Source organism: Monocercomonoides exilis, assembly GCF_001643675.1.
Source record: "Monocercomonoides exilis strain PA203 chromosome Unknown scaffold37-1059404, whole genome shotgun sequence".
Taxonomy (NCBI): domain Eukaryota; phylum Preaxostyla; order Oxymonadida; family Polymastigidae; genus Monocercomonoides; species Monocercomonoides exilis.
Window position 1 is genome coordinate 190,648 of NW_027150582.1, and position 15,216 is coordinate 205,863.

General features: G+C 34.0%; 4 protein-coding genes across 4 annotated transcripts; 3 read left to right on the forward strand and 1 right to left on the reverse strand.

Moving 5' to 3' along the window:
- Positions 1 to 123: 123 nt before the first annotated feature.
- MONOS_6691 (uncharacterized protein) lies at positions 124 to 1,841 on the reverse strand. The gene is made up of 4 exons (XM_067876940.1): positions 1,768 to 1,841; positions 1,604 to 1,631; positions 1,050 to 1,540; positions 124 to 985 (listed from the first exon to the last, which is right to left on the reverse strand). Exons 1-4 carry the CDS (start codon positions 1,768 to 1,770, stop codon positions 221 to 223), a joined length of 1,287 nt encoding a protein of 428 aa, XP_067723358.1. The 5' UTR covers positions 1,771 to 1,841; the 3' UTR covers positions 124 to 220.
- A 2,632-nt stretch (positions 1,842 to 4,473) lies between these two features.
- Positions 4,474 to 6,446, forward strand: MONOS_6692 (uncharacterized protein; the record flags this gene model as incomplete). The annotated part of the gene is made up of 4 exons (XM_067876941.1): positions 4,474 to 4,729; positions 4,795 to 5,481; positions 5,596 to 6,242; positions 6,327 to 6,446. 4 exons carry the CDS (start codon positions 4,474 to 4,476, stop codon positions 6,444 to 6,446), a joined length of 1,710 nt encoding a protein of 569 aa, XP_067723359.1.
- Positions 6,447 to 9,238: 2,792 nt separating this feature from the next.
- MONOS_6693 (putative serine/threonine-protein kinase CTR1) lies at positions 9,239 to 11,312 on the forward strand (the record flags this gene model as incomplete). The annotated part of the gene is made up of 1 exon (XM_067876942.1): positions 9,239 to 11,312. The coding sequence occupies one exon, from the start codon at positions 9,239 to 9,241 to the stop codon at positions 11,117 to 11,119; it is 1,881 nt and encodes a 626-aa protein (XP_067723360.1). The 3' UTR covers positions 11,120 to 11,312.
- Positions 11,313 to 12,864: 1,552 nt separating this feature from the next.
- On the forward strand, positions 12,865 to 13,839 carry MONOS_6694 (putative metallophosphoesterase domain-containing protein 1; the record flags this gene model as incomplete). Its single annotated transcript, XM_067876943.1, has 1 exon — positions 12,865 to 13,839. The coding sequence occupies one exon, from the start codon at positions 12,865 to 12,867 to the stop codon at positions 13,837 to 13,839; it is 975 nt and encodes a 324-aa protein (XP_067723361.1).
- Between the last annotated feature and the right edge of the window lie 1,377 nt (positions 13,840 to 15,216).

Consider the following 15,216-nt stretch of genomic DNA (forward strand, 5'->3'; position numbering starts at 1 on the left):
ATTTAAATTTTAAATTTTTGTCCGGATAAAAAAAAAGTCCGGATAAAAAAAACCACCCTATTTGAATTTTTTTGTTGTTGCATCACTTCATTTTGATGAATCTGGATGATTAATCACTTTAAGCAAACATATGAATATTAATTTTTGTACCGTTTTGTGAAATGAATTGAAAAAGAAAATCAAAAATTGTGTGTCATGAAACTCCAAGTATCTCATTTTCTCAAACATTCACAAGATAATCATAAATATCCAATGATAATTTACGATAACGTTTTCCTTTTAGATAATTCAACACTTCATAAAAGCTTGTGATTGCATCTTCAAATCCTTCTTCTTCCAACATATCAAAAACCTTCCTTTTGCTTGTCTCTCTTTCCTCTTTTTCCATTTCCTCTTTCTTCTTTCCTTTCAATTTCTTTGCAATCAAATCAAAGAATTGCAAACAATAAATTGTTTTTTCATCATTCAATGTCGATTGCTGAATCTCCTCCAAAATGAAATCAACAGCTCCGCCTTTCAATAAGTCATCACCTTTCACAGCATTTTGATCTGCGGCCTCTTCAAATGAACAAATGCACCAGTAGCTTATATCTCTATTGTTCTCTTTTGCTGCTCTGAACGCCCTTGAAATTCCGTCGATTAGTCCCACAAATTCTTCATTCCACATTTTGCAATTGAGGAAATAGCACTTCAAAGTTCCGAGCCATCCGATCAAAGCAAACTCTTCTTTTATCTGTTTTCCTCTTTCATCTTTTTTTTCTCTTTTCCAATCTGCACATTTCGAAAGCTCTTCCATTTCAGTTGACGCTTCTTTAATAAAATGTAATTCATTCACAATCACTCCTTCCAAACATTCTTCGTATTCGAATTCGTTCATCAAAAACTGCCAAGCAGACTGATAGGCAAGTCGAGTGAGGTTGTGATGCTCCTGATGATATTCGATGATCTCTTTGATTTCATCCAAATACAATTCTTTATCACATCTCTAACAATAATAATATTGAGAAAAGAAAACAATAATATCAAAAATGAAATAGAAATGCTCAAACATAATAGATAATGTTGCTCAAAGATAGCAAAGCCATTTCCACTTCTTTTTGAGATTCATCATCTTCCTCTTTCTTTGAGGCAGCTTTCAGAAAACAAGGCAAACATATTGAAGGAAATTCGTTTGGTGCAAGTGCACAATTCAACAGATAGCATTCACAAAGATTAACAAGTTGATATTCATCCTTTCCATCTTTTTTCTTATTTTCCTCAATTATCATCTTTTCTATTCTGTTGCTCAAAGAAGAAAACGAAAAACTGCAATCAAACGTCCTTTTCAACGTCATACAATATCCTATGTGCGTAAGAAGCAAAACGGCATTTTCCAAATGCATTTTCTTTTCTTCAATCATTTTGTCTATGCAATTGAATAGTTCTTCAGTGAAAATAGATTCGAATTCTTCTTTGCCCATCTCCTCCATTAGTCCATAAAGTTCCTCCATTTTTTGTTTCTGCTCACTTTCAGCGGAATGTTCAAGCTCAGAAAACAATTCTTCAAAGAAAAAAGAAAAAAATATGATCATCAAAAAATTTGTATGCAATATTAATTGCAAACCAGTGAATCTTTCAGTTGCATTCTTTGCCTGAATTAATGAAAATGAATTTCAATCAGACAACACAAGAATTGAGCCATTCAAGTGAAAAACAGGAAACACAGAAAGAAATGAAAAGCATATTGCAAAAAATTTGAAACAGTCATGAAAATATAAGTATTCATACCATTCTTCTCTGTATTAGTATTTTTGACAAAGAATTGAAAAGAATACAAACTTTATCTAATTTAATTTGTTGTTATGGATTCTTTGATCTCAATCTTTATCGGATTGTGTTGAATATTGCTAAAAATATAAGAACAGCGAGTGAATATGCATTCCTAAATAAGAAATATTATTTCCTGTTATGATAGCTGGATATGGTGGAGATACAAAAATTTTCAAATTATATTCGATGACTTTTTATAATTGGAAGACCAAGATGAATACAACAATTTTGTTATTTAATGAAAATATCTGAATTCTTGCAATATATATTGCATTATTTGTTGTGAAAATATTTCCTTCTGCTTCCTTTTAAAAGCCCATGAATCCGACTTATTGTTTAAATGGGAAATCTCATCTTTGGAGAGCAAAATGATGAGAATGGAGCTGATTAATAAATAACAATTAGGAAACAAAGGAATATATGCAAACATCCAGCCTTTCATTATTTTTATTCGGTGCAAGAGAAGAAAGCAACTTCAGCTTTCAATCAAATGAAAGAGGAAAAAAAGATAGAATTCAGTGAAAACAGTTCATTATTCAAAATAACACAGAATTTTGTGGCTCAAGATTGGAGGAATTGCTTTGAGTATTTTTATGCAAGGAAATGGTGGATCAAATCAAATGAAGAAAACAAATACATCAAAGTTGCAATGAAAAAATGAAAAAAGAGTTTCACAATTGAATCTTTGATGATTTCTGTTTCTGAAGCTAATCCAGACAAATGTGAAATGAAAGAGTATACTTTTTATGATTCTTTTATTTTTCAAATCGTCTGAGGAATACCATCAACAAAGCATCTGATTATCAGAAAGTGCCACTGGGAAGATTTGAACTTCGTGTTTCAGCATTTTCTTTTCAAAATGTTAGTCATTTGAGAGAGATATACTACAAATGATTTAAGATCGATTTATTCAAAGTGCAGAATTTGAAAGAGAAAGAAGTTATTATCTTTATTCGTTGTTTATCTTTCAACTCTTTTATTATTGAATTCTGTTTCATTGAAATGCATGGCCGTGGGTTTTTCTTTTTGATCATCGAAGAATGCCTCACAATCACATTGTCACACGCAGTATGAGTATTTTTTGGATAAGTTTCGACTTCTTTCATCTTTTTTTCTCGACATTGATGAAATATAGCAATTTTATTTCATTTTGGCTCAGATGCTGTTTTCATCTTCCATGTCTTCGTAGTTTTGGGTTTCATTTCATTTCCACAAGCAGAAGCATATCATCCTCAAAACATAGAGACTTGAATGCTCCTGTTTCTTTCAGCAGCTTTTGTTCATTTGATTCGATTTGTGGTTATTTTATTCACAAATTCAAAAACAGTTATTCAAAAGAGAAGAAATGGTGAATGTTGTATGGGGCGTTCTTCGTTATTATTTCTGAGTGCATATGCATATCAGAATTTTGTTTGAAAATTAAGAGACAAAATGGATGAATAGAGCTATTTGACCAGCTGGATGATATCCATTTTTTATTTGCTTCAATTTCACACTGAAAGTTTCAATTCACCATCGATTCTATTGAACAATTGTCTGAAGAGAATGGTTGTTATTTGTTCTGTTGTATTCTCAGTTAATTGTCAACGAATGATGAATTAATTGAAGCGAAACGAAGAATGTGAGAAGTGTGAAGAAAAAGGCAAACGAGCAAAGAAATGGATTGTTTGTATCGTTGGAAAACATTTTCACTCCCAATCTCTGTTTTGATATTTTTTCTTGTTGACAGTCAATAAATTCGAAACATTGTTTTTCTTACTTTCTGAGTTTCATTGTGTTTGAACAGTGATCTTTTGGAGATAGAATCTCAATCATCAACTGATTACTCTATAAAAATTGATAAACTGATTCCAGTTGAATTGAGCAGATGAAAGGAAGAAAATGAAGAGTTTTCTTTCATTGAATAATTTTTAAATAAAGAAATTTTATTTATATTTGAAAAATACAGAAATAATCAGAAAAAGATAGCTTTTAAAATTGGAATTCACGAAAAAAATTAGGCAAAGATATAAAATTGGAGGAAGATGAAGAAAGCCTTGAAGCAAGAAGAAAGAAATAGAAGAGAAAAAGGCAAATGGAGAAGATCCTGTTACCTCATGATCAACTCCCTTAATTATTAATATTCTGTTATTTATTCTTATTGTGTTTTTTAGGTTTTAGGGTTTTGAAGAGTTAAACAATTTCATATTGGATAGTGTGATGGTTTAGGGTTTTACCGAGCAAATTTAGGGTTAGGGTTAACCCTAGAAGAGATTTTCAAAATGAAAATGATATAAATAGTGGGTAGGATCACCTTGGTACCAGGATCTACTCCACTTGCCGAGAAAAACCAAGTTATTTCAAAATAAAAAAAAAAAAAAAAAAGAGTACAATGTTGAAATCTTTATATTCAATGGACAAATGATTTTCCTTGATTTTCTGTTTTTTCACAAAAGAACAGTTGTGTAACTCGAATATCTGTCAAATTAACAATATCTTCACTTTTGCATATTTTTTTTTAAATGTTAATTTGAATATCTGATTTCTTCATTTGACGAGTTTTTATTTTTTTTAGTGAATTATACTTTTGTGAAAATGAGAAATTTGTTGATTTGATATCAAAATAAATCGAAACAATAAAAGTACATATGGTATTGATCATGTTCATTTGAATAAAAGCACATTATGAGTCTCTTAAGATTAGCCGAAAGATTCAAATTGTCTAGGGAGGAAACTTTGAGCGAATTGGGTCTGGAAATTTCTGATTCAAGCGAGGAAAAGAAAGAAGGATTTTTAGCATTGATGAAAGAAACAGCTTTGCTTCTTCGAGGGATTGTACGTGGGGAAGTGGAAGAAGACATAAGGAACATTCTCAAGGAAGAATATGGAATGAGTGGAAGTGATGCGTCCAGGATTGCTGAGGAAGTTGTTGCTGAGAACTGTTTGTTTTCAAATTTTTCGTTTTCAATTTGAAAATTGAAATACCAAAACATTTTTTATGTATAGCTTCGAGTGCCCCGTCAAAGAATGCAGACGGAGAATTTTTTGGTTTTGGAGAAAAAACAATACAAAGCTTGACAAATGAGAAATTGTCCTTTCCATCTCATTTATCTTCGAAAACAGCAAGTGTATCAGAAATTGACAAGGTTAATCCTTCTCTCGCTCGCCGAGTCATTCCTTCAAAAAGCAGTTTGCATTCATTTGCTCCAATGTGCAGTTCAGAGATTTCTGTTGGGTTGCCAAATTGTGTGCCGTGCTTTGAAAGTTCAGCAGCAGAGCCAAAGCCAATTTTTTCTTTCGGGCTTAAAGCAGCTGAGCATTTGCCGGTTGATATTTCATCAGCTGAACCATTTTTTGCCTCATCTTCTTCATTCGGTGAGCCTCCATCATCAAATATTTGGCGCAGTTTAGGTGAAGAAGATGGCTTCACTGAATTTCCAAAAAATGCTTTTGGAGAAGAAGATCAAGTGCTGAAAGGCAGAATTCAAAAGCAGGGAAAGAAGAACAAGGGAGAGCGCGAATCTGAAAAAGGAGACGAATCAGAAGACTCAAAAGATGAGAGCATCTCCTATGAGAGTTGCTCTGATGAAAGCGACTCTGATTCCTCTTGCTCTTCTTTCGCATCTTCTTCTTCATCTGAAGGAGGGAAAGGAAAAGAAGGATATAAGGAAAACAAAAAGCCTGTGAAAGGAAGTTTGCATTCTTTGTTTTTATTTTGATTTTTTGTTATTATTGCATCCGATATTTATTGCAAATATTATTTTCAAATTTTGAAACATTTCATTTTCCGTTGTTTATTTTTTTCAGAAATGAGAGGACCGCTTCATTTTCTTTCTGAAGAGACATCTGGGTATGATCCGACTCTTGACGAAAGGGCACAACTGTCGCAGAAGGAGCGGCTCATTCGAGTGAATAGAGCATCAGTCATTCCCATTTGTTTGGGAAATCCATTCAGCAAGGGCATTTGGCGGGTGGATCTGCTTTTGAAAGAGACGTTCGAGTTAAGAGGATTTGGCCTTCTGAGAATATACAAAAGCGACATGAAGAACGCAATCAAGAAGCGCGATTCGTCACTGAAGCCAAAGAAGATGAAGGGGCATTCTTCTGTTCATGCAACATCGAACCCATTTGCTTCAACAAATCCATTTGCACCCTCTAATCCATTTGGATTCGCTTCGAGTGCGAATCCGTTTGCCTCGACAAATCCATTTGCAGCCCCAGTGGGAAGTGAGAGTCATTCCCCAATTCAATATGTTGCATTGGATTCAGATGGAATTATCTCGAATCTAAATGGAGACATGAAAGATGGACAGAGGTTGACCAGCGAATGGAAGTCAAAGGGATCACAAGTTGCATGCGAGGTTAACACAAAGAAAAAAATAGCGACATTCTTTGTGAATCGAAAAAAGCAACCCGTTCTTATTTCAAAGGTTCCGAAATGCGTTCAATTTCAGGTTTCTCTTTTTTTTTTTATTATAAATTCGAAAAAGGCTGAAGTTATTTTTTGTATATATACATGTGTTCCGTTTAAAACCTAGATTGTGATACATGCTAATGGAGCATCCGTAAAGGTGCTTCGGTTGGACAAGATAAAGAAGCCAACAGGTCCCAAAAAAATTAAAGGAGAAAAAAATGTTGAGTTTAATGAGCGTAGATAAAAATCAATTGGATAGAGAAAAAAGTTACTTGTTAAGGAGTTTGTCAATATTGAAATGGCAAACGAGAAACTCTCTCCTTACAAGAGACAATATGTTAATACGTATTTATTAATTTTTGCTGTGAAATGATTACATCTTTTGTTTTGTTTTTAAATCTTAATTTGTGGATGTTTGTTTTTTTTTTCGGATATTTCTTTTTCTTTTCATAAAATGTTGCATATTGGTGCAATAATTGAAATTTTAAATGAAAGTTATACTGTAATGTTTCAAAGAGATTTTTTTAACTGTTTTCTTAATTGGAGTTTTTTTTTTTTTTTTTTTTTTTTTTTTTTTTTTTTTTAGGGGCTATCTTCTTATTGGATATTTTTGAATAAGGAAAAAGATTTTTTTGAAATTTTTAAGTACTTTGAAACGCACCATTAACATTTAAAACTCAAATCTCAAACTCTTTTCATTTTTCTTTTTCCATTTTTTGAATTCAAAGTTATCAAAAATGATCATAACTATTTTCATTATCTTTTATGTATTATATTGGACTTTTCACTTTTTCATGAAGGCTATTGTTCCACGATTTCTTTTTTTTTCTCAACGATTTCTTCAATTTTCATCTTGTCGTTTTCATTATATTTATCACATTCATCAAAAAGTTTTTCTTTTGTTATTTCTTTTCCGATGAAGTCAAAACAATGGAATGAGAAGGAATGAAGTATTGAGAAGACTTAGGAAGCTTCAAAAGAACCAACTCAGATCCATTGTTGAGGATTCCGCTTTTGAAGAAGGTTTTTTTGATCACCAATGGAGTGATTGCTTTGTGAAAAACTTATGGTTACGCATCTGCAACAGCTGTTCTTTTTAAAGATAAGGAGGTGGATGATTGAAAGCTGCAATTGTTAAAAAGAACCGACTTCAACACTGCAAATACGCATATGTCAAGCAGCTGTAATATGTGTGCTGAATGAAGAACAAAGGTAACGATGTTTATATCTGCTTCTTTGAACTGTCTCCATATTGTGGATCTGCTCGGTGTGAGTTCAAGTTCAAAAGAAGAACGTTGTTTGAAGATTCCATAAAGAAAAGTTTTCTTCTGTTAATAATTGCAAGAAGAAGAACTGTGATGTCTTATTTGCTGAATAATGTTTAATCCATCCATCTGTTCGAATTTCCATTTACGCCCTTTCTTGATGAAAATTCCATTACAAGTTCTTGAAAAATAGGTGTGTTCGGTCGCAGCATGACTGGTGCAAAATATTAACCATATACAACGAAACCTGCAATGTGAAAAGTTTTCGGAATCTTTTCAGTCGTTTTTGAACACAAAATGTTTATAAGTGATATAATTAATTTCGCGTCACCATGAAATCAAAAAATCAAATGATTCATCTTGGCCAAAGAATATTTTTTTCAATATTTGTATTATTCTAACAGTTTATTCAAGCGATGTCCTCTAATTTCAGAACATTCTGTAAAAATGATGCTTATCTGTTGGTGTGAATTAATTCAAATTGTGACAATTGCAAATCTGAAAGTGTTTTGTGCAATCGAACGTTTTTTTCAATGTGACATTCTTTATTTATCTTATTTTTTATCTTGTTTCAACTGTTTCGGAGTTGTGAATGATTCATTCAGATAAAAATCAGATTCGGATACAATTCGAATTAACAATGGAACCTGCATGATGAGCGTTTTCAACGGAAGGCTCATCATGATTTTTTTCTTGAATCCTCCCATCGGAACATTTCTAGAAATGTGAAGAGGAATAAGAATTTGAAAGGCATATAATTTGAAGAATGCAGAAACAGAAAATTAATAATTTCAGCTAATATTCATACGAGAAATAATAACCCCATCTTATTATTACATCTGATGAAAAATCAAAACTCCAATTTCATTTGCTTTTTTTCACAAATCATGAAAAATTTTCTGCTCGTTGATATTTCTTTATTTTTTTTAATATCATTATAATTTAGATTCTAATATCTGAGAACGAGCATCATTTATTTCATTTTTTCAACACAGGATATAATAACTTCGAATACAATCACATTTGTTTCCAGTTTTGTTCTTCAATGCAAGAAGATTCTTTCCATTTTTTCATTTATTTTTTATTGCGTAATATCACAGGGACATATTAATATTTTTGTGAAGATTCTTTAAGTCATAACTTTTGAAAGAGTGTTGATTTTTTTCAAGGTTTCATATTTTTGGAGATGAATTATTATTTTTAAAATAATTAAAAATCGTAGAAAATAAAAACGATGCTTGTGATTATTCTTTTGAAAAAGGAATCTTTGAAAGGAATTTTAATATCTCGATGTTCATACATCAATATTCAAAGTTGACTCTTGAAACAATTATATATGATTGGAAAAAATAAACTTTGAAATTTTCACTTATATTTTCTTAATTTTCGGTTAAATAAACCACAAGACTTTAAACCAAAATTCAAAGTTTGAAGAGCATTTTTTTCCCAGTTTTCCACATAATATCCAAAACCTTCAAATTCAGCTTCATTTTAACAACAAGTTTTCATACTCCAGAGAACCATCTTAAAAAAGTTTTTGGATATTTGTAAAAAAAGAAACTGTTAAATATTCTATACTGAAAAAAGAACAAATTTCAAAAAAATGAGATAGAAGAAAAATATATGTTGTTGATATAATACATATCAATAACATATTATGACAATTCAAATGACAAGAATTTAATCAAAAGATTCAAACGTTCGAAATCAGATAAATATTTATTCTTCCGATTTTTATTAAGGTAATTGATCGTTTTATTTTTATTTTTTGATGGGCTGCACCTCAAGTAAAAGTGCGACTTATTCCAATAAAACCTCGAACAAGTCACAAACAAGGCCCAGTGGATCTGTCGCAGCAAGTCAATCTCCTTTTAGAATTGCTGATCCTTCTGACTTTCAGGCAGGTGAAGATAAATTCGATGAAAAACCAAATTCATCTTCTAAATCATCTGAAAATGGAGATAAAAATGAAACTGTTGTAATGACAGCAGGGCATTCTGTTGCTGAATATCAAATAATTCTTACTAAATTGAATACAAAAGAATCAAATCTTTTGGAGCAGCAGTGGCGGGCAAAAGAAGATGGCTACGGATCAAAATGGCTAGAATCTGAAATCGAAAAAGTGAGGTCGCAAAAAAGATTGATTGAATTAAAGATGGAAGTTGCAAAGAAAAACGAAGAGGAAGCTCTTCGGTCAACTGGTGAAGTTCCTTCTTCTGGAAGAAATACAGGCATGGGACTTACACGTTCTTATTCTACTTCGACTTCTCGACCTCGTTCAATGAGCGTTTCAAATTCATCTCGATTAAGCACTGGGAAAAATACAATACAAAGATCATATTCTTCTTCTGGCATGACAGCACCACAAAGACGAAGTGCTGCAACATCTCCACTTGCCTCACAACAAAGGAGATCAGGTCTTCGTTCTTCCTCAAGCATTTACGATGACGACGACGATGATGACGATAAGATAAATCAAAAAGATGATAGCGATGATGATTTATTCAATAAAAACAGAAGAAGACGACCAAATTCAAGTAGCTTTCAGGACCCAAGGGAGCAATCGAATCCTTCGACGATGGTTATGTTCGGCTCTTCTTCTTCTTCTACACCCTCATCAAACGAATACAATTCACCGCCTCACTCAAGGGAGATTCCGCTGAAAAGCGAAGGGAAGAAGTTCAACGTCACTCCCGCGACGAAGCAGCAGCTGATGGCGACAGAGCGGCAGCTGGACGACGAGAACCTGCTTGTGGCGTGGGGGGACTTCTCCAAAGTGACGCTGGTGAAGACGACGAACAACTCGAAGGTCTACTCGGCCGAATGGCGTGGGGCGCGTGTGTGTCTGAAGCGCTTCGACGACGCGTTCACAGATACGGTTGAGCTGGTGAAGGAGATCCAGGTGATGGAGTCTGTGCGGAACGACAACGTCATCTCGCTGCTGGGTGCGTCACTGAAGCCGCCGTTCATAGTGACGCCATGGATGGAGCGGGGCACGCTGGAGTCGGTGCTGGCGTCGGGCACGAAGCTGAACTGGAACACGAAATACGCCTTCATCTCGTCGATCGCGAACGCGGTGACGTTTCTGCACCAGCAGAAGCCGAAGCCTGTGTTCCACGCGGACCTGCGCTCGTCGCACATCCTCGTCGACCGCAACTGGACGCTGCACATCGGCGGCTTCGGCTGCTCTCTGCGGATGGCATTGCACAACCAGGCGAAAGGGGACGATGATGATGAAGATGAAGATGACGACGACGATGATGACACAGATAGCGACGACAGCTCTTCGTCGGGGAGGCAACCGGCGCTGGTGGTGCTGTCGAAGATTGCGGCGGTGGCGCCTGAAGTGCTGACAGGAACGGTGAAGAACAGGCGATACACAGACTACTACTCGTTTGGGGTGATTGCGTGGGAGATAGCAATGTCGTCGGTGGCGTACAAAGGGATGAAGCGGGCGGATGTGATGCGGCGTGTGGTTGATGAGGAGCTGCGCCCTCCGCTGCGTGTGGAGAGAGGGGTGTATGTCTTTGAGGATGCGCAGATTCCGTCTGAGCTGGGGGCGCTGATTGAGGCGATGTGGGTGACGAAGCCGAGCGAGAGGATGAGGGTGGATGAGGCGAAGAGGAGGCTGGCGCTGATGGAGCCGAAGTAAAAAGGAGGTGATGAGGAGGTGATGAGGAGGTGATGATGATGAGGAGGAGGAGGGGGAAATGGATTGATGAAAAGAAAAGGGGAAAATTAAAAGGAGGAGGAGGAAGAAGAAGAGGAGGAAAGGAAAGGAAAGGAGAAGGGGAGAAGAGAATAAACATGCTTTAGAAAATGAGTGATGAAGATAGACTTGAACATGTTATTATGTACATTTGAGGTCACAAAATACTAATATTTTCTCTTTCTTTCTTTCTGTCACATACAAAAATTATAATTATTATTTAATAATAATAATAATAATCATTATCATAATCATCAAACTTCTATATGACTCTGAAAGGCATCATGTCATATGCACTTTCTGTTTATCCTCTTAGCCAGCAATGCATCAGCAGGCAGACGTGGGTGTGTGTATTTCTTTTGATGGAAGCGTCAAGAATACTCTCAGAACAGTCTGCTTTACAAAGATTGCTATAAAATCCACGTTATGAAATGATATTTTTACTATTCTGATATTCCTATTATTTTTCTTGTTTATTCTCAATCTTCTATTTTTCTTATTTTTTTTTCTTATTTTTCTTATTTTTCTTATTTTTCTTATTTTTTCTCATTTTTTCCTCAATTTTCTTATTTTTTTTTTTTCAATCAAAAATTTTGGCAAGTTTGTATGATGCATTGTTATGTTTCTCACTTATATATGTCTCTGCCATCAGAATGGCATTTTCACCAGGTTTGCTTTGAGCTTTCTATTCACATTCAAATTATTGTTATTATTTTTTTATTATTATTGTTTCTATTGTTATTTTTAATGCCAGTCCACAAACATCCATTTTCTTAGCGTTTTTATTTTTATTTTTATTTTATTTTTATTTTTATTGTTTATTTTTGTTTTTATTTTCTTGTTTGTATCACATTCAGTTTATTTTTTGGTTCTTTAGTGAGCCTTGAGTCGCTTTCAAAGCAAATCTTTCATTCATTTATTCTTTCTCTTTCTCTTTCTCTTTCTTTTTCTCTTTCTCTTTCTCTTTCTCTTTTTCCTTCTCCTTCTCTTTCTCTTTCTCTTTCTTTTCTCTTTTCTTTTTCTTTTCTCGATCTTTTCTCTATCTATCTATCTATCTATCTATCTATCTATCTATCTTTTTGTCTTTTGCATATCATTTTTCACAGATATGTCTATTTGCCTTTTTTATTAAATTTGACTAAATCAATTAGACTTATTTTTATTGAATTTAATTGCTTTCTTTTCTCACAAAGAGTACGTTTTTTTAGAAACAGTATTTTCGTATTTTTATTTTGGTTTTTGTTTAATTGTTTATCAAAATAATTGCGTTTCTTTTTAATTTATTTATTTATAAAGCAGATGAATTTCTATTCCTGTTGTCAACAGATTAAATTCGTGGCAGAAAATAATTTTTTTATGATTTTAATTTTTAAAACCTTTTCTTTTCGAAAGAATTCTTTTCTTTATTTGTGTGCAACATTTTTCCTGTTTTGTTAATTCTAATGTTAATTCTTGGTCTTCGCTTCTGGCATTTCGAATTTTTTCATTTCATCAATAATTTTTGTGTTTCTTGTTTTATTCACAATTATTTCGAAAATAATTTGTAAAGTTTTAAGACTTTTATTTTTTTCATATCAAAATTTAAACATTTTATTGATTCAATTGTTTCATATTTCTCAAAAGATGATCGAAGCAAATGAATTGTTTGCCATAATAAAATATAAGTTTTCAATAATTCATTTTATTTGATGATTCAGACACAGTTAACTCAAAAGAAGGTTCCGGACATCAACGAAGAATTGGACTGGAAGTCATTCCGCCATGATGTTATATCGTTGGCGTGGAGCGTTTTGGAAAAGCGCGAAAAGTTTGTGGAGCCAATTCCGTATGTTGTGAAGAACCCGAAGGAGCAGCCAAAGCCCGAGGGGTATCTGCGTTTTGTGTGTATTTCAGACACACACGGGAGGCACGGGCACATCAGCGGAGGCCTGCCGGAGGGAGATGTGCTTCTTCACAGTGGGGATTTCACGATGACAGGGCAAGACCGAGAGAACGACAGTTTTGCAGAGTTCATGAGAAGTGTCCCGTTTAAGCATAAGGTTGTGATTGCGGGAAATCACGACATCTCGATGGAGCCAGGGTTTTATGAGCGGTCGTGGAAGAGATTTGGGCACAAAAAGCAGCTTGTGCCTTCGGAGGAAATTGCGAAGCTGGAAGGGTGCTGCACGTACTTGCACGACAAGGAGACGTGCATCGAAGGGATCCGGATATATGGGTCACCGTATCAGGCGTGGTTTTATGATTGGGCGTTCAACTTGGCTCGTGGAGAAGAGTGCAAAAAGAAGTGGGAGACAGTTCCAGCAGGGATTGACATCCTCATCACGCATGGACCGCCGATGGGCAGAGGCGATACGATTCCATCAGGCACGCACAAAGGGGATGTGGATCTGCTGGAAGAGATTCGGACGCGAATCCACCCGAAAGTTCATGTTTGCGGACACTTCCACGAAGGACATGGTATCAGCTTCGATGGAGAGACAGTCTACATCAACCCTTCGAGCGTGGATGAAGATTACAAGCCGACAAACCCGCCAATTGTGTTTGACTATCCGATTCCATCGTCTTCGTCTGCACCCGCATCAAAATCATCATCATCAACGATTTCTTCGAATGCTTCTTCAGAGTCCAGTCCAGATCAAACGGAAATGAAATCTGACAACTGAATTGCGTCAGCTCCTATTGGGCAACAACATGATATCTGCTTCAAAAGAAAAGAAAGAAAGAAAGAAAAAGCTGAAGTTTTTGCGTTTCAAGGATTGTTTGTTGAAATTGTCTTGAGTTCAGGGAAATGAAATCTTTTTGCATTGTGGCACAAAGATTCCTTCATTTTTAATGGTTGTACTTATTTTCTGTATTTTCTGAGAGAAAGTGAAATGCTTCGAGTTATGAACACATTTTTTCTTTTTTCACTTTATGTTGAATCTGATGGATTATTTTTTGTGAATGAAATAGACTGATTTATAAATTGCATTTAAAAAAAATTTTTGCAAATTAGTTCTCGCAAAATCAACACGAATGCCCATTTATTTTTGAAGATATTCATTGTCAGGCGAAGGAACAATATTCTAAATCTTAGGAAAATAATAAAAAAAATGAATTTTCTTCAAAAATCTTTGTTTCAAATTTTTTTGAAATGAATAAACTCTATATGAATAACATGCGTTGTTTTTTTTCTGGTCAATTGAAAGATAAAGTCATCTTTGGTTGCACCATAACATAAATAAATCAATCAAAGAAAAACGATTTATCGAAGATTCCGAGGCTAAAAAGACGAAAAACAATTCACATGTGAAGAAAGAAGCATCTTTTGTTCTTGTCTGCTTATAATGAAGGGTTTGCAAAAGTTGCATGCGGAGAATCACAAAGAATAATTTTCTGATGTTTTTTTGCAGCATATAGAATCAAAAGGAGCAAATAAATAATTTTAAAAGAAAAGGAATTATGAAGTTTATTAAAAAATAAAAAAATACTTCTTCTTCAAGCATTTTATGAGCAAATAATGCGAAAAGCTTCATTTTTGGTAATTTTTGGAATGAGAATGTCCACATTCCTCACCTTCATATGATTCATCTCTAGTAATGAATGTTGTGTATGCTTTTCGTAACTGTTATCGATTGTTCATATTTTATTTATTTATTTTTTATTTTCTATCAAAATGCAAATAATTTCATTCGTCATAGGGAGATTGAAGCAAAAATGGTTTGAACGAACGATATTAATTTCTCTGTAACTGCCATTTCTTATGGCTTTTGCAAGGGGAAAAAAAGGAGGATTTTTTAATTTTTTGAATTTTCTTTTTATTTTTGTTTATCTTGATTGTTCAAAAATTGTAAAGAATTCCACTCTAATTGATGTATTTGCCTTATTTAGCAGAGAAACAGGTATTATTCATTTTTTGAAAAATTCTTTTGGATTAACAAAGATTTTCTTTATTTTCATAATTTTTTTTTGATTGCTTCAATTTTTAAATAAAGGGTATTCAGGAATTCAAATCTTTATATTATATATCACAGGATCAGTCAAACAAATTGCTTCAAAAG